Genomic DNA, 26,448 nt, shown 5'->3' on the forward strand with positions numbered 1-26,448 from the left:
GGGGTGCTTGGGTGGTTACGCACATGCTAGCTAATTCATTCCAAAAAAGTAAAAATAATATCTCGCTTTGTATCGTAATATATTTTTAAAGGTGGATATCGACGCTTGAAAATCTAAGGCTGCAATCATGACTTAAGCCAGGAGATGGCAGTATTTGCAGTATTTCTGCAGTAGTATTTTTTTAGTACCGTACTTCCATAGTAGGCTATTTGTAGTATATCCGTAGTATTTATGTAGTGTTACTCGAGTTTCATTTTTTGTGGTATTTTTGTATTATTCCTGCAGTCATAGTTTTGTAGTATATCTGTAGTATTTCTTTAGTATTACTGTAGTTGTATTTTGTAGTATTCCTGTCATAATATTTCTGTAGAAGTATTTTTGTATTATAGTGTTGCAGTAGTGGTATTTTTGTAGTATTTCTGTAGAAGTATTTCCATAGTAGAATCTTTGTTGTACATCCATAGTATTTATGTAGTATTACTTGAGTGTTATTTTTGAGGTATTTTTGTATTATTTCTCCTGTGATATTTTTGTAGTATTTCCGTAATTTTTTTTATAGTATTACTGTAATTTTCCATCCATCCATCCATCCATTGTCTTCCGCTTATCCGAGGTCGGGTCGCGGGGGCAGCAGCGTTAAAAGGGAAGCCCAGACGTCCCTATCCCCAGCCACTTCCTCCAGCTCATCCGACGGGACCCCGAGGCGTTCCCAAGCCAGCCGAGAGACATATGTGTCCTGGGTCGCCCCCGGGGCCTCCTGCCGGCGGGACATGCCCGGAACACCTCCCGAGGGAGGCGTCCAGGAGGCATCCTTATTAGATGCCCGAGCCACCTCAACTGGCTCCTCTCAACGCGGAGGAGCAGTGGCTCTACTCCGAGTCCCTCCCGGATGACTGAGCTTCTCACCCTATCTCTAAGGGAGAACCCAGCCACCCTGCGGAGGAAACTCATTTCGGCCGCTTGTATCCGGGATCGAGTTCTTTCGGTCATGACCCAAAGTTCATGACCATAGGTGAGGGTAGGAACGTAGATCGACCAGTAGATCGAGAGCTTTGCCTTTCGGCTCAGCTCCCTCTTCACCACGACAGACCGGTACAGGGTCCGAATGACGGCAGACGCTGCACTACTGTAATTTTGTGGTGTTTTGTAGTATTTCTACAGTGGTATTCTTGTACTATTTCCGTAGTATAATTTTTGTAGCATATGTGTAGTATTTTCGTATTATTACCAAAGTTGTATTTTGTTGTATTCCTATTGTAATAGGTCTGTAGATGTATTTTCTTATTATAGTGTTACTGTAGTGGTATTTCTGTAGCATTTCTGTAGTATTTCCATAGGAGAATCTTTGTAGTATATCCATAGTATTTATGTAGTATTACTTGAGTTTTATCTTTGTGGAATCTTTGTATTTTTTCTGCAGTGATATTTTGTAGTATTTCTGTAGTATTTTTATAGTGTTACTGTACTTTTGTAGTGTTTTGTAGTATTTCTACAGTGGTATTCTTGTACTATTTCCGTGGTGTATTTTTTGCAGTATATGTGTAGTATTTTTGTAGTATTACTGTTGTTGTATTTTGTAGTATTTCTGTCATAATATTTTTGTAGAAGTATTTTCGTATTACAGTGTTACTGCCATGGTATTTCTGTAGTATTTCTGTAGAAGTATTTTGAAGTTTTTCCATACGAGTATCTTTGTAGTATGTCTCAAGTTTTTTGTTAAATACTACTGTTGTGGTATTATTGTAGAATTTCTGTTTTAATATGTCTGTAATTATATTTAGATCTTTGTATTACTGTAGTAGAATTTTTGTAGTATTTCTATAGCATTTTTTATAATCATACCGAATACAAAATAGTATTTTAGACCCTGTTTTTAAGCACTAAATTTGTATATTTAGTATTGTAGTTTTTTGTTGCAGACACACAAAGAGACGATGAGGACAAAAAATATTTTTGATTACTGGTTCGAAATGATTTTTGTCCAGCGGGCCGTAGTTTGCCCACCCCTGATCTGGGTTGCTCTTTAATCAATTCAATCTTATTCCGCTAGATAGCAGTAAAATATATCACTAGTTCTAAAACAGCGAAATCAGTCAATTTCAAGATTATAAATCTCTCGGTAGATTTTTTCATTCTAGGGCACTTTATATTCCTCTGTGAAATAGTCAACAATCCACTCGCGAGTGTCAAATTTACTGTTAAATATTAAAGGACAATCAAGTTTTTTAAAATCTTATTTTGCCAAATTAGAAATGCAGAACAACTACTCTTTAAAATGTGTGATGGTTTGAAACAGGGGCGTTTGTGTGGGGTGGGCGGGGGTTTACCTAGAGAAATCTGGATGTAGAAGTTAGAGCAGTTAGGAAAAAATGAAAAAGACAAAAAAAAGACAAAAAAATGTTAAAAACTAAAAAAGAAAGGAAAAATATTGAGTCAAGAAAAATAAAGCAATACGCTGGGGGAAGAGAAACAAAAGAAAAAGGAAAAACAGAAAAAGAATAAGTGTCAGGACCAGAACAGAGACAGGACCCACTTGCGTTGCATTTCTCCCAAGTTTTAATAATGGAAGAAAGAGAAAGAGTCGCGCCCACGATCCGGTGATTGCTGGACGCGGGAAGCGGTTCGCTCTGAACGCGGAAAAAAAGCAGGAAGAAAACAAGAGTAAAAGCAAGAAAAAAGAAAAAGCTTGGAAAAGAAACAATAAAACATAAGGAAAAAAGAAGAAAATGATAAGGCAATAAAAAAAGAAAAGGGGAAAAAAAACAAAAGAATAAAAGAAAGAAGACAAAAGGAAGAAGAAAACAAGCAGGAAATAATAAGAAAAATGAAAAGTAAGAAAAAAAGAATTAAAAAGCTGGAGGGGAAGAAACAAAAGAATAATAATAAAATACAAAAGGAAAATGGAGAACAAAAGAAGCAAAAAGCTTGGGGAAAGAAGAAAAAAAGCGGGAAAAGGACACGTTTTGAGGTTCCCTTTGTTCAGTATATTACTAATAACAACGTAGTATTCTGCACAAAATCAAAGAAAATCGATTATTTCACTAAATTCTAATAACATTTCAAACATTTCAAACTCATTTAAACTGGAATCCCTTCATGACAACTAAATATCTGTTCAAATATTCAAGTACAGATAAACGACAAAATCCAAGAATAAAGTGTACATTCAAAAAAAGTGCTCTTTTTGAAACACATCGTTTGAAAAACGCGTTTATTCATAGCACAGGAGTAACAATATTTCAAGAAAGTATATACAAAACTTTGAATATTAAAAGAACAAAACACAACAGTATATAAATAGTCCTTTTGGAGCTTCCGAGAAATCGGCTTTCTTTTTTGGTGGATTGAAAACGAGGCGCTTTGGGAACATGCCCTTTATGTACAGTACAAAGATATGGCTACCCCGCCTTACAACTTGTTCCACGCTGTGGAATCAGATATTTTCCCGATTTTCTTTCCAAGAAATGATTCCACCCAGTTATGTCTCTAAAATGCCAGGGCGCTATTGGTTGATATCATATCACCGTATCACGAACATACCGATAGGCTGAACTACTTCCCACAATGTCTTTCTCTTCATTCAGTTCAGAATCCCGCGTGCCTTGTAAAGAATGAGAGTCGGCGGTACAATACTTCATTCTTTTGTACTGTATTGAGTTGATAGAGTCTTACTGATGCTGAAAGTCGAAACCAAAACATGATCACCGTGGACACAAAGCTCAAGATGATAAAAATATATAAAAAAAGGCACTTATATTGTTACCTAAGAAATATGGCCGTGACTAATCAAAACATCGGGACAATTATCAATCTTCTAAGGGCATGATCATTCTTGCAAGTTTTAAAATGAGTATTAAATGGAATTGTCTTGTCCCACCCTCTGCATCCACCCGCAACTCCACCGGAGCAGCTCAAGTCTCATCCCACCAAAGTGTAATACAATCTTATATCTTCTTTACATGTTTAATGATTGATAATGTTATTTAATCCTATACATGTATATCACACACTATATATTATTTTGTTATCTTTATGTTTCTATCGGGGATACTGGGGGTTCTGAATGCATGAGCTGATAGGTTTCAATCCCCCACTATAAAGCAATTTTAGCTAACGAAAGGGGATTCGTTTTTTTTAACTGTAGTTTAACACAAAAGTGTCCGTTTTTTGCTTTTTATTTTGTTTTTAAAATCGAAAATCAAGAAAAAATGGATTTTTATTCTAATCTCTCTAAACCGTCGTCATTATTTCCATTCTACTATTCATTGATAATGTACTACACACGTAGTATGTACTAAAACGTTGATATTTGGGACCCATTAGCGACACGACACTTTAGAGCGAACGAATGTCTTATCCCGGCGGTCTCCTGTACAGTAATATCGACGGTTCCTTCCTCACGGGTCTAGGAACCCGCTAAACTCGCCATCGAGGGCGATAACCGGACTCTCAAACTCAAGTCGAACGCGACAGAGGCAGTCTCCACGAGGGGAGGAAAACCCTCAGTCCAGCAGCGATAACACGAGTCCCAGTGTGGAGTACTGGTTTTGGAGCCGGGCCGGTTACTGGCGCTTGATGCATTTGTGGGGCACGCACTGGTCTTGTTCTTCCAGTTCCGGGCAGGGAACGCCGGCGTTGGCGGGCCGCAGGAGGATGTAGCGCGTGCGGTGGCGGACCCCGCCCCGGGAGCAGGGCCCCAGGCAAAGGCCCCAGGACGACCAGAGAGACACTTCGCAGTCCAGTGGGGTCACTGGGGAAAAAAAAAAAAGATTTGGATTATACCTGAAAGGATAGAATACCCCAAAAAAATGGTGAAAAAAAAGAACAGGCGGTATAAAGATTGACACAAGAGCTACCGTTGGTCACACGCGCACCGTTCGCCTGCACACACGGAGAAACTCCCGAGCGCAAGATTTCAGAAGGTCCTATCTTAAAGGCTCCGTGCGGGAACACAACAGCGACAAAAAGTAGAAGACGTTACAGTCATAGTTAAGTTAAGCTTGAATCTGACTCTTGGTTAGCAGATAGTTGTCTAGATATATATATATAGAGAGAGAGATCATATGTTTTTGTAGTATTTTTGTTGTAATTATTGTCAAATAGTATTTAGGATTCTAGTATTACCCGAGTCGTATTTTCGATGGTATTTTTGTCTTTTTTAAATAAAAGCAAAATAATACGTATTTAGTTCTCTGTTTTTAGGTGCTAAATGATATTTAGTTTAGTGGTGATTTCGTAGTACTTTTGTGGTATTTCTGTAGTTGTATTTTTGCAATTTGGTATTACTGTAGTAGAATTGTAGTAGCATTTCTTTAAAATAATGATTTTGAAGTACTTCCGTCGTCGTATTATTGTTGTATTTCTTGGGGATTTTTGTAATATTATGCTTTGGTAGTATTTTTGTTGTCGTTATTTTGTAATAGTATTTTTGATTTTAAGTAGTATTTTTGTAGTATTTCTCTAGTATTTTTCTTTTTGGATTTAAAGCATAATAATATATTAGGTCTCTTTTTTCAAGCGCTAAAGTTGATGTTTAGTAGTAATTTTGTAGTATTTTTGTGGTATTTCTCTAGTAGTATTTTTTAGTATAGTATTACTCTAGTAGAACTTTTTTTTAGTATTCCTTTAAAAGAATTGTTTTGAAGTATTTCCATAGTAGTATTTTTGTAGTATTCATACAGTATTTCTGTATTTTTTGAATAAAAGACTAATAATATAAATGAGGTCTCTGTTTTCAGGGGCTAAATGTGATAGTTAGTTTAGTAGTAATTTGGTAGTATTTTTGTGATATTTCTGAAGTATTACTGTAGTAGAACTTTAGTATTTCGTTAAAATAATGATTTTGAAATATTTCCATAGTAGTAGCTTTGTAGTATTTCTTTCGGATTTTTGTAATATGTTTTTGTATCATTTTTGTTGTCATTATTTTGTTGTAGTATTTTCGATTTTAGTAGAATTTTTGTAGTATTTCTCTCGTATTTTTTCTTTTTTAATTTAAATCAAAATGTATATATGAGATCCCTATTTTTAAGCGCTAAATTTGATATTGAGTTGAGTCGTCATTTTGTAGTATTTTTGTGGTATTTCTCTCGTGGTATTTTTGTAGTATGGTATTACTGTCGTGGGACTATTTTAGTATTTAAAATCATTATTATGAAGTATTTCCATAGTAGTAGTAGTTTTGTAATATTATGTTTTTGTTATTATTTTTTAGTAGTATTTTCGATTTTAGTAGTATTTTTGTGGTATTTCTGTTGTAGTAGTGGCCCCGAATATCATGTTTTATTAGTATTATATATATTGGCTTCATTTTTTGGGGGTTCGGCAGAAAAAGCCGTAGTTTGCGCACCCCAGTCCTACCGGTATCGGTATGTAATATCGGTGCGGGTGAGCTAGGATTCGGGGGCTCGGATTTTCTTACCCGAGAATCTGTGAGGCGTGACGGGGTTGGGGAGGATGTGGTTGGACACGGGCACTTGGCGGTGAAGAGCTCGACTCTGCCTGGTGATCCTGATGCTGGCGATGGGAGGAAGTTCCTTCAGCCGAGGATAAAAGAAGGAGTTGGCCGGATGGTTGGGCATCTGAGAGGTGATCTTCAAAGACCATCACAACAGTTTTTTAGTCTGGGGTCAGGCTTCAGGAGGAAAGGCCAGCTTCTCCATGGCCTCCTCAGACTCTTTGCGAGATAGCGTACCTTGGAGATGTTCTCCGGAGGGCTGGTGGGAAAGTTAGGGGAGGAGAAGGTGAAGCCGCTGTCCGTCCCGGCGTCGTAAGGGTGGAGGTCCAGGTTGACTTCCTGTTTCCAGTGACTCCCCTCGCAGAGGTCGAGGCTGTCCACGCCCACGAACCAATCCGGACTGGGGATCATCTTCACCATCAGGGACAGCTGAAAACCCATCAATCCGAGGGTCATAAATAGGTCATAAATCTATTGATCCGGAAAAAGGTCAGCAACCCAAAATGGTAAAAGAGCCATTTGTATGCAAGCCGTTTGGAGTAGAACGACTGAAAGGGACAGTGTGTTGGATTTAGTGCACCCTAGTGGTAAGAAAAATAAAGAAATGACCATAAACTATCCGATAAACATGCATCTTTTAAGAATACTCATAGGTTAAACTGAGTCTCGTTGAGGCTGGGCAAAATACAAAGAAAGATGTCGTTTGTATTCTTCTTTGTCCTTTTTTAGCAGCCTTTTTCAAGTCAAGTCAATCCTAAAATGTCTGCACAAGTTACAATGACAGCATCCCCTGATCTGAAACCAACATGCAGGCGAGGAAAAACTCAAATACCTCAGCATGAGGAAAATGAAAAAATGAAGAAAACCTTGAGGAGGGGCCTAATTTTAAGCATTTTTACTATTAGAAACATTGCATGGGAGAGCAGATAATAGGTTATTTAAAAAGATTCTTAATAAAGAAAATAATCCACAAAAACAGTCAAATCTTCCTGTTAAGATACATTCTGTACTTTGTAGTGTTTGCAGGAAACATGTCTTTGTGCTTTTTGTGTAGTTTTGTGAAGGACTGTTTTTGTAAATACCAGCAATAAATGAGGGATTACTGAAAAGGCCATTTCATACAGTATTCTTAAGCGACATTATCCACCAAAATAATGAAATATGACTGATTATGACAAATATTTTGATCAAGTTTACTGGCCAAACAATCTGTACTGGAGCTTTTGCAAGAAATGTGGCCTTTTTGTGCAGGATACCAGCGATAAATGAGGGATTACTGAATAGGCCAACTAATATTCCTATTAAACCAAATGATCAACTAAAATAATGAAATATTGCTGAGTATGATGAATATTTTTGATGAAGTTTACAGCGCTAGATGATAAGAAGTGACGCGGTTGCAGGAAATATGGTTTTTTGGGTGGCTTTTTTAAGAACTGTGTTTGGAAAAAGAGTGATAAATGAGGGATTACTGAATAGGTCTATTAATATTCTTAATTAGCGATAAACAGCGACCAAAACAATTACATTTGACTGGTTTCGATGAATATTTTGGTACGATCTGAAGTGGAGCTTTTACAGGAAATGTGGCTTTTTTTGTGCTTTTTCCTAAAACTAACTAATATCAATCAAAATTCGTAAAAATAGCGACCAAAACGATTCGATTTGACTGGTTACGGTGAATATTTAGGTACAATCTGAAGTGGAGCTTTTACAGGAAATGTGGCTTTTTTGTGCTTTTTCTTAAGAACTGTCTTTGGAAAAACAGTGATAAATGAGGGACTACTGAATAGGTCCATCAATATTCTTAATTAGCAAAAAAATATCTACCAAAACAATTGCATTTGACTGGTTACGATGAATATTTTTGATGAATTTTACTGCGCTCGATGATATGAAGCGGCACGTTTGCAGAAAATGTGTTTTTTTTGAAATGTGTTTGGAAAAACAGTGCTAAATGAGGGATCACCGAATAGGTCCATCGATAATCTTAATCAAGGAAAACTAGCGACCAAAACGGTTCCATTTGAATAGTTACGCTACATATTTTGACGGAGCGTACCGCGCTCGACGATATGATTTGCATGTTTTTTGCGGCTTTCGCGTGCAAATACCAGGGAGCTCCTGGGCAGCATCAGCAGTTCGGTGGAGCTGTGTCCGATCCCGTGGGGGATGCCGGCGGTGCGATACATGGCGGCCACCCGCCGTTTCCTCCTGGCCTCCTTGGCCGACTTCATCAGCTCCACCGTCACGCCCGCTTCGGCGAAGTTCCGCAGGCCCCGGCTCGCCTTTCCGCCTTCCTCCCACAGGCGAAAATGGCCGTTGTGGCTCACCGCTGAAGCCAGAAAGAAGAGATTTTGATGACTGCCCCCGGCTTCCTGTATCCAGACTGATCATCCTGGAAAAAAACTGCCCCGGACGTCTCCGGATTTTCTTCCTCGATAAAAACGGAGGGCTTTTGCTGTCAGACGGGGGAAGGGATCGGGTTTCCGGCCACCGTCTCAAACTGAGGCTGCCGAGGATTGTCTAGGTCAGGGTCTCTAACCCTTTTCTGGCGGAGAGCTACCGTTTGCTACTTATTAGTGCAAACGGCAACCAGTTCTATCAACATTTTTGTCTTGTACTGCTGACTATGTTGTTACTCTGTTAATACCAGGATCATTATTGCAAGTAGAGGGGGGGAAACAAAGACAGACAGACAAATACATAAGAGAAAGAGAAATAAATAAGGGAAAGATAAACAAATATAAAGAAAAAGAAAGAGCTAGAGGAAGACAGAGAGAGGGGAAGAAAGAAGAAAGAGTAAGAGAGGTAATATAAGCATTTGCTTCTGACTATCCCTTTTTGAACATATTATGTAATGTTATTTTGTTGTTGACTTATTGTTTTGGTTCAGTTTTTATTTGGATGTTCGAATCAAGTTTTTATTCATTTTGACTAAAGAGAAGAAATAAAGTAAGAGAAAAAGTTTTGGCAGCTTGGAATTGACGCGGGGCCCTCAAATGGAGTCTGCACCGCGAGTGCAACATCATCCAGCAGCTCCGTGTTATTTCGCTCTTTTTGGGATTTCTTGTTTTAAGTGTCTGCTTCGGTGTTTTTTCGTCCCGTTTGACAACGGTCTCCGTTTCTGCGTTTATTCGAGGAATCGACTCCTTGCCCTGAAAAATTCTCGTGATGAGGGGTCCCTATAGTGGATGCAGAGCCGGAGCTAGCTAAGCGGCTAGCAAGGTCATAAGCCTTCGGTACTGTTCGTAATCATGCTAAATGTGAACTCTCTACCAAATAAGACCGACGAACTGGCTCTACTGGTGAAGAACATCAAAGTGTACAGGGAATGCAGTTTGCTGTGTTCATGTCTAGCATCCCGGACGCTAACGTGGAGCTACCGGGCTTCGGCGCTGTTAGGACAGACAGAGACCAAAAAGCCTGCGGGAAGCGGACTCGCTATCTAGGTGAACAGGAGGCGGTGTAACCCTGGGCACAAAGATTTCCATCTGCTGCAGGGACGTCCAACTTTTGGCCTAGCGTGTGACGTCATCCACTCCGCTGTTGCTAAACTACAAACACAGCACCCCGAGGCCATCCTGTTCATCTCTGGGGTCTTCAATCACGTGACTCTGGATACAACACTGAATGCTTTCTTTATTATTTTATTTTTCAACACAAGGATACTGCTGGAAGTGTGATTTCCCCTACGGGGATGAAAAAAGTATCTGTCTAACTATCTACCTATCAATCAAAATGAATGGTTTGGTTCTGAAGACGTGAAACTGGACACAAGGCGCAGAAAAGAAAATCAAATTCTGCAGATCACGAGCTGCCAATAGTGAAAGATTTGGCCAAGGAGCAGAAATGATGACTGACGTGAGGGAGATGGAAGGAGGAAGCCGCGCATCTTTTTTGTGATTTTGAGTTAAACTGATCAGTGGGTAATCATTTTCTTCATCTAAATAATGACCCGAGTAGAAGTAAGTGCAAAGAACGTGAGAGAGAAGCCCGACCGGCCCGACTTAATGATTGACATTTTAAGCCCGGGGCCCAAAATCTTAGCTCAAACCCCTATTAAGTAGGCCAGAGTCTTCCGGAAACAGAATCCAGCCGGCGCGGCCGCAACCACTGACGTAGAACCGCGGTCTGGCATAAACAAACTCGGTCACGCATGGACATCTGCCGTTTGTCGGATCGGGGAAAGCAAACGGAAAGGAACCCGGTGAAGACGGACCCTGACCCCGCCCGAACCTCCGCCGCACTCCGTCGCCGCCGTTGCGGTCAACCAGCGGAAACGCGGCCGATAGGGAAACTATCACAGAGACGGCCGGACTTTGGGAGACGAAACACGGAACAGCATCTGCTAACGTTTAGATCGTCTGCTCCTCGAAACTCTTAGCGCGCGAAGATCTCGAGTGCGTGCTGACAGGCGAGGTCGTAAAACGGCGTTTCGGAAAGGGCCAAAATAGAAATCGGAACGGTCGGAAATCGCTCGTTTTGCGGAATCGGCGGATAAAAACTGTCCTCATCTGCCTGTTCGTTTTTGATGCACATAGAATTCTGTGGAAAAGTATATGCCTTCTTCCTGATTTCTGTGTTTTTTTTTGCGTATTTATCACTCAAAAAGGTTTCAGACCAGCAACCTCATTTTGATATCAACCAGAGACAACCCAAGGAAATACCAAATGCAGTCTTGAAATGTTGATTCCAAAAACCTATCTTGCCCAATTTGAAAAAGGAATTGCCCCCTGAACTTAATAGCGCCACCTTTGGCACAAATAACAAATCAATTGGAGTCCTTTACAACGCTGTGGAAGAATTTGGACCCACTCTTCTTTGCAAATTTGTTTCAAATCTCCCATATTGGGGTGCTTTCTAGCAGAAACTGCTCGTTTAAGTTCACATCATAGCATTTCATCCATCCATCATCTGCACCGCTTATCCTCAGTAGGGTCGCGGGGGTGCTGGAGCCATCTTCGGGCAGTGGGCAGGGGACACCCTCAACTGCTTGCCTGCCAGTCAGAGGGCACACAGGGACAGACAATTCGCTCGCTCATTCACACCTAGGGACAATTAACCTGACATTGTCATGATTACCGACTAGCATCACCTGTGCCCGCTCATTTGGCGCCAGCCTCTGCGGGCTACCCGATTGGTTCCCTGTCTCTTTTTAAGCCCAGTCCTGTCACTCTCCGGTTGTCAGTCCGTCAGCGAACCTTCGTTGTTACAAGGTAAGCATTTTGATTCTGACTCCCGCCTGTCCAGTTTTTGCACCCGTATTTCCACCCGTCCGTTCCTGATCTCCCCGTTTGTCTCCGGCTACGACCACGTCTGCTCTTCCGTCCCGGCTTACGACCCGTTTTTTTTATTCCGACCACGTTTTTGCTCTCCTTTCCCGGCTATCGACCTGTTTTTCCATCCCTGACACCGCCACCTCCGCTACGGAAGATCCTCTTCCGTATTCGGATCACGATCCGACTGCATGAGCGGTTTGCTTCCCGCGTCCAGCTGCCCTTGTTCTTTCTATAGATAAAACTTGTGAGTAAATTTTACGCGATTGGGTCTACGCTTTGTGCTGGTCGTGACAGACATGCATGTTTTTGCAATGTGGGAGAAAACCCACGCAAGCACAGGGAGAACATACAAACTCCACACAGGAGGATTCGATCCCATGACCTCAGAACTGTGCCGCACACGCACTAACCAATGTACCGCCATGCTGCCCCCAATATGGCATATTTGAAACAATTTTGCAAAGAAGAGTGGGTCAAAATTTCTCCACAGCGTTCCGAAAGACAACCGGGGTGCCCGGAGGAAACCTACGCAACTACGGGGAGAATATGCAGGACACATGACTCGATTACTACAGGTTTTCATTTCACTTTCTGTAAAGTCTATCGCATTCGACTCCGGCACCTTCTTACCTACGAGTTTGGACCACTGCGCAGGAGGCCTGAAGAGCGGATACTGTTTGGGGAAGGCCTGGGGGCTCCAGTGTCCCGTAAAAACCACGATGTAGGAAGCGGGGCCCCTGGCTTTGCATCGGGTCCCGTCGAGAGTCTCGGGGGGCCCGGCCACCACCAGGTAGAACTTGACCAGCAGGAGCAGAAGCCGCCGCAGCCCGGCGCTTTCGGGTCCTGGCGATGACATCGTCTGAAAGAAACAGAAGGCGAAAAACTTCTTCCGTTGCTTTATGGCCAGAAAGTACAAATTTACGGTCTCCGGACGTCCTTCTTCGTGTCTTTTTGTAAACCTCTTGTTCGTGAGTCAGCTTTTGTTTTTGACGACGAAGGCTTTTAATGAGGCGGGGGCGGCTCGATGTGGGATTCGCATCTCGGTTTACTAGTCTTCCGCTCTGGGGCGATATTCTCGGTGACGGGAAACCAAATATAATTGGTAAACAACTTAGAAACGGTAGCAAAAGGGTTAAGACGGAAATAGGGGCGGACTATCGTGCCGGTGAGCCAGAACAGATGGACAACTATTAGTCAGGATGACCGTCAAGTCGTCTTAAACGTATGTGTTCAAACGTGTGTATTTCAAATCAGATTGTATCCTGTTTCTCTGTTGTGGTACTGTCCCAGGGGGAGGGGGCATTTGACTTTTCTCCTTTGTCTTTGTTCAACCCTCATGACTTCAATAAAGGCCAACACCAAGAGAGCCTTCTCAAAATGGGAATTGGAAAGAAACCCGAAAAGTCTCGACCTGAACTTTCTCCTACATTTCAGTCAATATTTTTTGAAAAGCTCTCCCACATTGAAGCGCTCCTTTAGACCCGACAATTACTACTAATGACTAGACATAGAGAGAGAGGGATGGATAGATGGATCCATAACTTTATTCATCCCCGTAGAAACTCATCTTATCTTCGCCACTTGAGCGCTCTAGTCAATAGCTAAAAGGAAGAAGTGAAAAAGGAGAAGAACGCTAGAAGAGAGATTTTCCGTCGCTATGTCCACAAAACAAAGCCGTCATCCTAGAAGTTGCGGTAAACAGTCCGATATGAAGTCACCTGGGAAGTTACAAGCTTTCCCAAGAGCAGCCGGCCTACAAAAATGTCCCCAAATGAGTCACGAGGGTTGCAAATGAGACCGGGATAAGATCTCAAAAACCGCCGATTTCCTTTGCCTCGGTTAAAGTTCAGTTTTAATGATTTAACAATGGAAAAGGACGTTTGGGAAAAATCCCACGGCAAAAACCACTAAGCAAACCACTTCGATGATTTCGTGCAACTGGGAGAAGACGTCATGGTTTGAAAAGACAAAAGTTGAACTTTCTGGGATAAACGTTTTATTTGAGAAAAAAAAAGAAAAGAAAGGGGGACAAGATAAGATCAGTTTGATCTAGGGCTGCTTTGTCACTCCAGAACCTGGACGTCTTGCTGTTATTGACAGTTAATGAAGAAAACTATAAAGGCCTCCGTGATTTCCAAAAGTCTGAAAAGACAAAAGTTGAACCTTCTGGAATCCTAAAGGCATTTCATTTGAAAAATGAATAAACAGGAAAACAAATAAAGGTCAAGCAGAGTGCGATCTGGGGCTGCTTCGACTCTCCAGATCCCGGACGACCTGCTCTGATTGGTGCAAAAGTGAATGTAAAATACTATAAGGGCTTCGATGATTTCTAAGTATTTAGGAAGAAGACTTTACTGGTCCAACAAGACTGAAGTTGAAGTTTTTCAAGTATTTTGCTAAATCTATTTGTCTACCTGTTGCTAAATAAATAAATAAATGATTTAAAAAACAAAATCAGTCACTAAAGGTGGCAGAGGTTTTATCTTGGAGATCTTTGTCACGCCAAACCTGGATTTATTGCTTTACTTGACAATAAATAAAGAAAACTAGAAATGCCTGAATGAGTTCCTAGAATCTGCAGAAAAGACTATAATGTCTTAAGACCTTTTTGTAACCCTAAAGGCATTTCATAAAAAAAAATAAAAAAAAACACCACAAAAACAAAGAAAATAAGAAACAAACAAAGACAATAAAAAATAAAAGAAAATAAGAAATAGAGAAAAATAGAAAGACACACAAAAAATGTAAATGCTCTGCATTTATCCAGCGCTTTTCAAGTCAATGAAGCACTTTACAATGTGCTTCACACCTACCCATTCACGCACACACTCACACACCGATAGCAGCATCAGCCATGCAAGGCAACTACCTACTATTGGGGGGCATTAGGGATTCAGTGTCTTGCCCAAGGACACTTCGACATATAACTCCGAGGAGCCGGGAATTGAACCTGCGACCTCTCGGTCCCGAGATGAGCGCTTAAACTTCTGAGTTACTGCCGCCACAAAAAGAACCAAAGTAACAAAGAAAACAAAAACAAATAAAATCACAAAACTTGAAAAATAGTAGTGAAAGTGCAATCAAAGGCTGCTTTATCACTCCAGAGACTGGACAATTTGATTTGATTGATTCAATTGAATATTGGAATCTTCGGTGTAAGGGCTCGGATGACCTCAAAGAGTTTGGGAAGACACTTCTACAGTTTGAAAATACAAAAATGGAACGTTCTGGAATCACATCAAAATGGTACTAAAAGAAAACAAAATCCTCAAGGTTGTACAAGTATGAATTGGGGCTGCTTTGACACTCCAGAACCTGGATTGCTTGCTTCGCTCGATAATAAAGAAAACTCTGAAAACCAGATCAAAAAAATGGAGGGAAGCTATCGAGATGTCGTTTAAATACCGGTACGTAGAGTTCTTTGTAATCCGTCTTTCTGAATGCCATCCGACGCGGTTTTTATTCCAAGCCACTGCTATTTTCACGCCACGCAAAAAAAGTCTGGATGGTGTCATGCAGGGAATCCGTCGGCGAAACAAATCATGCGGGTGACTCACTCGTGGGACAAGCCCCAAAGTCCAAGACCAAAATAACCCGTTGTAAAAACACACCTCGTCCGAAAAACAAATGATGTCACCCGAAATATCTCGGTAAACAATCGGAGGCTCCGGGTCGGAATCCGGCCGGGGGATGGCAAAGGCCTGCCGAATCCGGTCCCGGCTTTACGGCGTGACAGAAACGCGTTGTCGTTTTGAAATTCCGGCTTTGTGTGCGCGCGCGGACACAAAGTGCGAAAGCCTCGCCAAAATAAGACCGTGCGGACCCCGATGATGGACGCAGATCCCGTCTGCCGCGCTGTTCGACTGACCTCAGCGACGGAACATGCGCCGGCCGACTCGGAGAGCGTCTTTGATGTTAGAAAATTGGACTCGTCTCATACGCTAAGGGGTAAGCTGGAAATGTCTGAGTCTGGCATTTTTCAAACACTCTTGAATCAATTCACCCTCCCTGAAAGGTTTTCAGTGCTCGGCGATAAGCATCGCCACCTTGTAGCATTTTCATTTGAGCGGCAGGGTCTCTTTGTACTCAGCATGTCTCTCTTTGAAAACAGCCACAGTCTCTTGGCAAATTAGACAGACGCAGTTGTTTCGGTTTGCCACTGAAAAAAAAAAATACTGCAATTTTTCCACTTGTCCTGGAAGGGAGGGCCCTCACAGTCAATTTTCCTTTTTTTATTTACAGTCACCGTGTCGGAAACTGTGCAAGCTAAAATTCTCACTGAATGGCGAGGTGACCAAAGAGATGGTGCCATATAATTGTCCGTTGTGCTTACTTTTCTTTAATAAATAAGTTTGTAACTCCCCTGAAAAATCTCTTTATTTCATCCTGACATCGTTTTGAACCTGACTGTACCTGTACTCCTCTGCTCCTGGAATGTTTTCCCTCCAAAAATGATCTTGCATCATAGAGTCACGTGACTAAAATGATGCTTTCTAAAGAACTTTTATCAACGTAACGGAGGGGGGGACAGTACACACGGGGATACAACCTATTTCAGAGATTTTAACATCAAAACACACAAAATATCTAGAATTGACATTAGGTGAGGAATCCTATCTTTAAGGCACTACACAAATGATGAAAAACCACGACGATGTCTTTTTGTAACCGTCTTGTTAGGGACATAAAGTTTTAGTGTAACTGTACTACAATCAGAGTCATTTATTCTAAATAAATGTATCCTTCATCATCCCAAAGGTGAGAACCACCAGGAAAAGTAGGTGCGTGTCTGTGTGCGGAGTCACACTTTGGAACAATTGACAAGAGGAGATGAAACAATGTCCAACGATTCACGTCTTCAAATCTAAATACAAAAAAAACATTCCTGGCGGAATACAGAGATGAAGAAATTGGGTTATGAGTGATACGAGAGATTGGAAATAGTGCGTCTATGGTTAACTTTGTTGTTATTGTTGCTATTGTTAAATCATAACTGTTATTATGAATATTATGAATATTGTTGTTATTATCATTGGTGTATTTAATAGGGAAGATGAAGGGGGAGGGAATATAAGCATCTACTCCTTTCTACCCCTTTTCGAACATGTTATGTAACATTATTTTGTTGTTGACTCATTGTTTCTGTTCTGTTTTTATTTTAATGTACGAATAAAGTTTTCATTCATTCATACCTATGATGTCTTATAGTAGACGGCAGTAAAGCATACAAGAAAATCTTTTAAAAATAATTATAAGCTCATTTTGACGCAAAATATACCAGTTGATGTCACTAAGACGCTAATAGAAGCATATAACAGGAATGACTCAGCTGCTAGCACAAGTGTCTTAATGGCGGGCCGACGCGTTGCTTTTCTGTACTGGACATTTCCCCTGGGATTTCGACAGAATGGAACACATGAATTGAGCTGTTTAAGCCCGCGTCCTCAGATCCGGTGCGCCATCTACCCAAACAAATTTTAATTTCCTCCTTACGTTGCGTCACATGACTCATTTTCACGAGTTTGTTCGGAATTTACAGGATGTTAACATTATACGAATGCCAGGACCTGCGTCCCATTTCAAGAACTATATCACAGTATTTGTCTCCTTCCCACTGTTACTCAAAGGGACAGTGTGTAATATTTAGTGTCCCCTAGTGGTACAAAAAACTTTTCATTCAGTAAAAAAAAAAAGATATATATTTTGAATACTAGGTAAAAATACCTATCATACTATTATTAATTTTTATTTTAAAAAATGATAGGTCAAGAAATTTGGATTTATTTTATTTGATTTTGTAGTGGAATCCCAATGAGGTCACCGTCACTGTGCTCTGTGGCACTGGCCCTCGCTACCAGATTCCTCTAGGTGCTTCTAGCTTTTCGGGTGTTTTCAGTTTGTTCTCTGGCTTTTCATTATCAAGTGTCTCCAAAAAAATGACGTTCCATTTAAATGATTATTTAGCAATTTACAGCAAAAACAGGGACTGTAAAAAATATCGTACTCTATATGCTGTATATTGGACAGAACACTACAACTAGGTTTACGCAGGTGCCACGAACGGCTCCACAAATCATTGCGCATGTTGTATTTTATTCATTTGTCCTAAAAAAATGATTTCAAAACAAGCGCTTTTGTAAAAATGTCGCAAAATACTGCAGACAAAGATAACATATTTACCTTGAGTGCAGACGACGCCGGGCAAGGCGAAGCAATGCACACGCTGTATGTTTAGCTGCGCCCATTCCGACCGCTCACCCGAACAAATTGCTCCGGGTGCTTTGCTGGCGCTTTTGGGTGTTTACAGTTTGTTTTCTGGCTTTTCATCATGAAGGACTCAAGAAATAGCATAAAATCTCTCAACGACCTTCCTTTTAAAGGAGTATTTCGCGATTTACCGACAAAACAGGGTCTGTTGGTATGACATCGTGACTGTAAACTGGAGTGAAAACCGTGCCCTATGTACTGTATATTGGAAAGAACCTTACAGGCGGTCGGTGACATCTAGGTTTTGGCAGGTGCCGCGAACACCAAATCCTTGCACATGTTCTAATCATGAAAGGAGCCAAATTGAGCTCGCTAGCCATAGGTTCCTGACCCCTGGTCGACAGGATACAAAGAAACAGGAGAGCGGCAACCTGCTGCTGCGTTTCTCAGAGTTCCCGTCCTCTAAAGCGCTTAGCAGCTGCGGAATGCCCCCGCTTCAATTTGGGCAAAAGCCAGCCCGGGGGCGCTCCCGTCGTCCCCGAGGTCTATTCCGAGAGTCGGGATCATGTTACCGCGCAAAAACTCCAGAGTCTTGCTTGCTTTTTTTTTTTTTTTTTTTTTTTTGATCTTCCTTGAGTCTTTGGACAACGGAGTGCAGAAGGTAACGCTTTTAAGAGCCGGCTGTAAAAACGCTGGCGGGACGGAGATGATGCGGGAGAACAGATCATCTGCCCAGTTGTGCGCCGAGATGCTAAGGGAGCTAGCTCCTTTCTCCTCCAGGAAGTTAGCCTCTTTGACCATTTCAAATTGTTTATGCTCAGATAGATGTCTAGATGTCTAGATAGATAGATCCTAATTTTATGTTCGGTGCAAGTGAGTTTGCATTCCAACATATCCTGTGGCTTTCTCCTTGCATGTTTTGTGAGTTTAGATCTAGTTAGTGTTATGAAGCATGGGTGTGTGATTGAACCTGCACCAAGAGTAGCTTCCATTTGGTATTCCAATAGATCACGCATTGTCTTTCTTGTTTTGTTTAATTTGAGCGAAGTTGTGCCCTGACATATCCCGTGTTTTCATGTTATGTTCAGTTACAAGCAGTTGAAGTTCCAACATACCAAGCATTATTCCTCAATCACGTCTTGTTCAGTGTGAGCGAGTATGTGACCCACTGTGTCTGGCAGGTTACTCCTTTCATGTTTTGTTAGTTTAGATTTAGTTAGTGTTTTAACTTTATGAAGCAAAGATGTGTAACCCAACCTATGCCAAGAGTAGCTTCCATTTGTTTTTTTAATTGTATCATGCATTGTCTTTTTTGTTTTGTTTAATTAGAGCGTGGTTGTGCCCCAACATATTCCGTGTTTTCATGTTATGTTCAGTTACAAGCGGTTGATATTCCAACATATCAAGCATTATATGTCAATTATGTCTCGTTTCAGTGTGAGCTAGTGTGTATCCCAATATTTCCCGTGCCTTTCATGTTTTGTTAGTTTAGATCTAGCGAGTGGTTCAACCTTATGGAGCGGCGACGTGTCGTTGAGCCTGTGTTTGCCGTGTGTCGCCCTCTTTCATGTTTTGTTCTGTTACAGCTGGCTGCCGTTGGAACATGATGTAGTAGCTCTATCCAAGCGCAGTTTGTGTTCCTTGCATCTTTCTTCCATTCTCGTTTTGTTCCGTTAGAACCCTGTCAGCTTTGGTCGTTGGCCTGAACTTTCATTCGCCGTGTTTGGACGAGACTAAAAGCGGCCCAGGGTGTTTATCTTTAATCAGAAACACCATGAACTCGGATAACGGATCGCTGCGCAAAGCTTGTAAAAACGGTGAGAAGTACAAGAAACAGGTTCTGACCTGGATTTCCAGCAAAGCGGGTTGATGGAAGTTCAGCACCCGGACTGGCGGGGAAAATAGGTCAGTCCCGTCACAGCCGTCCGTCGCAAAACACCTCTTCGGAAGGGATCGCTTTCCGCATAGAATCACGCGCCACTCTTTTTGGGTCCGCTTAAGCCGCAAAAAGGAAAGTCTGATCGGGTTGCGGCAGCGTTTGGCGTGACCTTCGATGAGCAAAACGACAGATGACCCCGTTCCGGACTGGGAGACCCCAATGTGGGGGTTTTGTGTATGTGTGTGTGTGCGTGTGGGGGGGTGTTATTGTGATCGGAATCCCGTCTCCTTTTATTCAGAGACTCGGCTCTTTCGGCTCGGCTCCCTAAAAAGGGCCGGCTCTGTCGGCTCTTCTTTCAATTTTTGTTTTTAATGATAAATTAGCAACGATAATGCAACGTGATGCACCGAAGGTTTTCGTTTTGAAAATTGATTACACGACTATTTTATAAACACAGACATGACGCCACTCGGATTTATCGGTCACAAGTGCATGAGAGGTCGAGAAAGAGAAAATGGAGAAAGCGAAAGAAAAAGAAAGCAAAAAAGAAAACAAGGAAGAAAGTGAAAGAAAGTAATGAAAAGGATAGGAAAGAGGTAAGTAAACAAAGAGAGAAACAGGAAGAAGAAGACCAAAAGAAGGAAAAGATAGAAAGACAGGGAAAAGGTGAGATAGAGATAGTGAAAGAGAGATGGAGAGATAGACATTGAGACAGAGAGATAGAAGGGAGACACACAGAAATAAAGAGCGAGAGAAAGCGAAAGCAAAGAGAGAAAGAACGTGAAGGACAAAAGGACGAATAGGGAAAGAAAAAGAAAGTAACATAGGGGGAAAGAGAAAATGAAAGAAAGGAAGATAGAGGGAGAAAGAGAAAGTGAGAGAGAAAAAGAGAAAGTAAGAGAAAGGAGGAAAAAGAGGGGGAGAAAGAGATAAAAAGTGGAAAAGATAAAGAGGGAAACAGACAGAAAGAGAAAGAGTGAGAGAAAGATAAAGAAGAAAGAATGAGAGCAAGAGAAAGAGTGAGAAATAAAAAGGGAAAGGGGGAAGCGAAACAGAGAGGCACAGTTTGAAGAGGAGCCGGCTCCAGTCGTTCACTTCAAAGAGCCGGCTCATCGAGCCGTTTCGCTCGCCGACGACCCGCCCCGACTTCTGACCTTGGCCTGGCACCGTAACGGACTATCAGACGTGACATAGACGGACGAGCGCCGCTAAAAATATACACGGCAAACATTCTTGCGTGTATTTCGGGGAGAACTTATTTTAATCGGAAATGTTTTAAGCCTTAGCGCCCCCCCTGCCCCTCCAGACAAGACATCATAAAATCAAGGGGATGCGGCACGGCGCCAAGCGGCACCCCTCGCTGCATAATTGCAGCGGCGTCACGTGGAGATAATGCACACGTTGGCCTCAGCTCTCGTAAACAGGAACCAGAGAAATGTCTTGATGTGCAGGGAACCATTATTATAATAATATTGTCAATATTCTGGTTTTGTATCGTAAAACTGCACAGAAATATATTCTAAATACGCTTCGATTCCGAAAATCAACAACGTCCCGACGACGAAGGTGCTGTATCCGAGTCGGATCAGAAGGCTTCTTCTGCGACGGGTAAACATGGAAACCAGTAGTATAGGTTTCATGCGGGGGAGCAAACCCCTACCCAAAACACAGCCTGGAGAGGGACGGCTGCCGCCAGGCTGTACTTGCCCAAGACACACCATAGGAAGCGGTGCCCCGGCGGTTAAGGGATCCGTGAACCGTGAAGAGTTTAAGAGGCTTTTCAAATGTTTTCCTGATGAGTTAAAGCTCTTAAGCAAATTTATTATTGAGGTAAAGCTGCTTTAATTAGAGTTCAAACTTTAGAGACCGATTTTGCTCTTGATTTAAAGCTTTGGGGAGTCGTGTGAATAAAAAGCCACCTCTCGCATTCATTTTTGTTTATTCATTATCCAAATTGAATAGCTCATTAAAGCAATAATCATTTTCTTAATTCCTCAATATTAGGAAAGATTCATTCAATTCCGTTTTTGGGGGATAATACTCTTCACATCTTTTTATTATTTTTTTTTATTTGAAAAACATAAAACAGTCATTAAAAAAAAGTAAAAGGAAAATCACTTTTTATGAATAATTATATATTTTTCAATGTTATTCTATCAATTTTGAAAATTATAAAATATTTTGATTTTTGTGGATACTATTGTGGTTTTTTTTTACATTATTTTCTATTTTTTTTTTATTTAAAAATATATCATAAAAAATATTGTTTTTTTCAACGTAGTTTCTTCAGTTGTATTTATTTATTAAACATTTTTTAAAAAGAGAAAAGAAAAACAGGAATAAAATTAATTTTAGAGTATATATATTTATATATTGTATATTGTTTTATCCATTTAAAAACATAAATGTACAACAAATTCAAATATATAAATATATATATCTTTTTCTTTTATCAATGCTATTTTATTTATTCAAATTTCTATATTTTATATTATGTTTGATCGAAAAAAAAACCCCAAACATTTAAAATGAATAAATATCAAATATATTCGGATTTTATTTATAGTGTTTTTTTCATCATCTTGGATTTTGGGGGGGCAGGGGATCGCTCCCCCACATGAATAGAATAGAATAGAATAGAATCTACCTTTATTGTCATTGTTACAAAATGGGTTAACATATTGTGACAACGAAATTGGGCATGACACTCCAGTTTTACACATTCACAGTGAGAAACCGATGGTCATGATTTCCATTGTTACCCGTAGCAGGAGAAACCTTCTGATCGGACTCAGATACGGCACCTTCATCAGAATCACCTTTAACGTCATTGTATTGAGAAAACGTGATTACGCTTGCACTCTTGTTGGCAAAAATATGCAATAGAAAGACTCGTAAATAGAAAAAATAGAAAGTATTCATATCTGAAATAAAGACTAGACACAAAGGGGATATTGCACTTCAAACGGTAACAAGTCAACTGAAATATCTTCCATCTGCACAAAATGATGGAAATGAATTCAAGAGTAAAAAAAATGTGAAATATAAACACTTATATATATATATATATATTTAAATTGAAGAGTCATGATATTGTATATTTTTTGCCAACTAGAGTGCAATTGTAATTTGGTTGTAGGACGACGATAATAATTGATGATTTTGATTCTGACCAAGTTCAGAAACGGGTGAGGAATCCGTGAACCGTGGTAAGATTCCATTTTTTTTAAAATATTCGGGACAAAAAACACATAAAAACTATAGAAATGACCTCATTCACTATCTACCTTGTTTCAAGGAATCGCCTTGTGCAAAAAGGCTCATTATTGATAATAATAGTATCAAGTGACACCATCAAGCTGCAAAAATACACCCAGAAGAGAATCTTAAAAATGGAGTTGTAAAAGTGCGCACACCCTCTTAATTGCCAGGTTGCGTTGGGGTTTTAAGGAGATTTTGTTGAAAGGGAGCCAGACCAATGTCACCTTGCTTTTAAATCAAAAGCTTAGCTGTTCCGGTAGGCTTTCTAGTCATGTTTGGACCTGTAGAGCAGTGTTTTTCAACCCGTGTGCCGGGGCACACTCGTGTGCCGTGAGACCTTTTCAAGTGTGCCGCAGATATTGGCCAAATTGGTTTTTTTGTCTGCAAAAAAGTACACCATTGTTGAGTATCTTTGCTTTCTTCCAGCGATAAGACCGTTGACCGTAACATTCATCCATTGGTAGATGGCAGAGGACTAGAATTCTTTTTTTCTTTTTATGATAGCGCGCTCGTCTGGGGATCAAGAGGTCGCAGGTTCGATTCCCGGCTCCTCCGTGTTATACGTGGAAGTGTCCTTGGGCAAGACACTGAATCCCTAACGCCCCCGATAGCAAGTTGCCGCCTTGCATGGTTGCACAGCCGCTATCGGTGTGTGAGTGTGTGTGTGTGAATGGGTAAGTGTGAAGTACATTGTAAAGCGCTTTGGGAGCTCTTCATTGAAAAGCGCTAGAGAAATGCAGAACATTCATTCATTCATGTACCGATTATCTGCTCATGAGGTCGTACAGGGAAATATATCTATTTACTTCTTTTGTTTTAAGAGGATGTTTAAGATTGCACAGCAAAAGAAAAATATAAATACAATAAACGATTTTACTTATTTTTTATTTTAAGGGAAACAAAAATTGGAAAAAGTTCAAACTTAGTTAAAGAAATGTGCCACTGACAGACAGTTTTTGCTCGTTTTAAATATGACGTTTAGTTAATTTGATTAAAAAAACATCAATTGACACAACATAGATGTCTAGATAGATGATAATGATGATTTAAGCTAAAAAAAAATAAACATGAAACCGGTGCCAGTAAATCATTTTGAAACATCGTCAAATGTGCTTTGAGCTATTTTATTGAAATGAAGTATGCTCCGTCTCGTAAAAGGTTAGGAACCACGGACGTGGTCCACTAGATATTGCATGAGCACCAGATATTGCAGGAAGAAAATATGATTTGGCGTATGTCACCTAAACACGATACGAGTGCTGCAATATGAAATGGCACACGAGAAAAAGTCTGGAATGGCATTATTTAGGCAGTAAATCTCAATTGAATCTGCAAGAAACGGGAGTGTGAAAAAAACATTCAAAAACAAAAACTGATTGAATATCTTCCCTACAGTTTCAGTACAACAGACTGAGCCACGCAACCGATTTTGGGCCAGCGCGCCAGTGCCTCCTGCACATTACAATGAGGTCGAGAGGAGACGCAACCAAAATATACTCTAATCAGGAACAGAAATGCTGAGAATCTTTTTTTTTTAAATTCCTTTTCTCATATTTAACGACTTGGTCAGACCTCACATACTTTGTGAAGAGGTAAAGAGGAGACACGACCAAGTTGTATGAGTACTTTTTTAGAAAATCTAAATATATTGTAAATGGGGAACGCAAAGGCTTCAAATCTCATCTAAATTTATTTTTTGGTATTATATTTTGTTATCTAGTAGGGACTCAGACACATTTCGAAGAAGGAGAGAGGAGACACAACCAAGTAGTGCTACTACCTCTTTAAAAAAAAAATCAAAATCTATTCTGACAAAAACAAACAGCGCTTGGAATCTTTTTTCATGCTCGATATTCTTATTGATTCTATATTATACTACATCATTGGGACTCACACATATTATGAAGAGGCAGCTAGGAGACACGACCAGAATGTGCCACTACTTCTGTTGAAAATCAAAATATATTCATATGAAAAACATAAAAGCCCACATACTTTCCTAGATGCCAAATTCTCCGGTGCCTCACTCACATCATGAAGAGGTGGCGAGGAGACACGACCAAGTTGTACTTTTATAGAAATTATATCTATAGCTATTATACACTTTTACAGAAAATCCAAATACTTTATAATGAGATACAGAAATAATAAGAATCTTTTCTCAATATTCTTACTTGTTTGATATTTTACTATTGAATTGGGCCTCACAGGTATTGTGAAGAGGTAAAAGGAGACACAACCAACATGTCTCACTACTTCTATTGAAAATCCAAATATATTTAAATGAGGAACATCAATTCCTAGATACTTTCTAAGGAGCTAAACTCTCCGGTGCTTCATTCACATTATGAAGAGGTAAAGAGGAGACACGACCAACAAGTGTTACTTCTTCTTTTGAAAATCAAAATATGTTTTAATGAGGAATATATATACCTAGATCATTTCCTAGAAGCCAAACGCTCCTGGGCTTGCTTCACTTACATTATGAAGAGGTAGAGAGGTGACATAACCAAGTTATTGTTTTATAGAAAACTACACTTTTATTGATAATCCAAATATATTTTAATGAGTAGTGGATTACTAAATATTATTGCATGGCATCAAGTGACGATTGAGTTTTGTGATAAATAAGTCTTCATATTTAACCGTTTTTCATTCGAACACTATGGACCCGATCACTTTCCTGCATCCCTCGTATTTTGCTGTATTTTGGATACCGTGAATTTTCTTAAAACGAAAAATATGCATGAAAACTTCCCAAAAGCAGCCAAGGCAAATGGACAGAACGAAGGAAAAGGGTCCTACCTTGCTAACTTCCTCGCCGGTTGCCGATCGAATCCCCGGTGTCGCCCGAGCCGTCAAGCTTATCAACCTTGAGCGCTTCTCCTCTCCTCCCTTCTCCCTCTTCGCATCGCCGTCCTCCCCCTTGGCTCTCCTCCCCCTGGCTCTCCTTGTATGGCGCTTCAAAGGCTCTCCTTCTTCTCCTCCGACGTCCGAGCGCTTTTCTCCCTCCGCTGACGAGTTAATCGAAGACACGTTGGAGCGGTGGATCGGAGTGACGTATTTGTGTGCAGGTGCGGGAATATTTAAAGGGGGGGGGGAGACGAGGGGGTCTGAATGATGTTCCAGATCCAGCGGCGATGTCAGCTGCTTTTCTTCAGACGCGGACTCGCCGCTTCTCTGCAGCTGCTGTGCACATGGACCCACAGGGAGAGATTACTTTTCACAGTCCAAATAGCAAGAAATACCACTGCAATACTGTAAATTCCGGACGAATGTTTCTACATGAAAGAGAAATCAGCGGGGAAGTGTCCAGTACACAAAAGCAACACAGTGCGGCGATTAAGACAAAAACATAGTGC

The 26,448-nt window shown here is 40.7% G+C and overlaps 1 protein-coding gene across 3 annotated transcripts; it reads right to left on the bottom strand.

The window, feature by feature from the left end:
* Positions 1–4,100: 4,100 nt before the first annotated feature.
* spon2a (spondin 2a, extracellular matrix protein) lies at positions 4,101–26,142 on the bottom strand. Of its 3 annotated transcripts, none has more exons than XM_088344263.1 (6): positions 25,892–26,142; positions 12,370–12,598; positions 8,572–8,792; positions 6,695–6,886; positions 6,422–6,593; positions 4,101–4,750 (listed from the first exon to the last, which is right to left on the bottom strand). In XM_088344263.1, the coding sequence occupies exons 2-6, from the start codon at positions 12,593–12,595 to the stop codon at positions 4,563–4,565; spliced, it is 999 nt and encodes a 332-aa protein (XP_088200389.1). In that variant the 5' UTR covers positions 12,596–12,598; positions 25,892–26,142; the 3' UTR covers positions 4,101–4,562. The 3 variants fall into 3 exon arrangements, with proteins under 3 accessions (XP_088200389.1, XP_088200390.1, XP_088200388.1); XM_088344264.1 differs by lacking the exon at positions 25,892–26,142 and adding an exon at positions 19,792–19,955; XM_088344262.1 differs by lacking the exon at positions 25,892–26,142 and adding an exon at positions 15,145–15,214.
* Between the last annotated feature and the right edge of the window lie 306 nt (positions 26,143–26,448).

This window comes from Urocampus carinirostris, chromosome 9 (genome assembly GCF_059441175.1).
Source record: "Urocampus carinirostris isolate Australia breed hairy pipefish chromosome 9, RoL_Ucar_1.0, whole genome shotgun sequence".
Classification (NCBI taxonomy): domain Eukaryota; kingdom Metazoa; phylum Chordata; class Actinopteri; order Syngnathiformes; family Syngnathidae; genus Urocampus; species Urocampus carinirostris.

Excerpts from the sequence above, each read along its gene's own strand:
- spon2a (XM_088344262.1), bottom strand. The coding sequence starts at position 15,186 with ATGGCATTCAGAAAGACGGATTACAAAGAACTCTACGTACCG. Across the intron at positions 8,793-12,369 it reads GCAGTGGTCCAAACTCGTAG|CGGTGAGCCACAACGGCCAT; the intron begins GTAAGAAGGTGC and ends TTCTGGCTTCAG. Across the intron at positions 6,887-8,571 it reads TGCTGCCCAGGAGCTCCCTG|CTGTCCCTGATGGTGAAGAT; the intron begins GTATTTGCACGC and ends ATGGGTTTTCAG.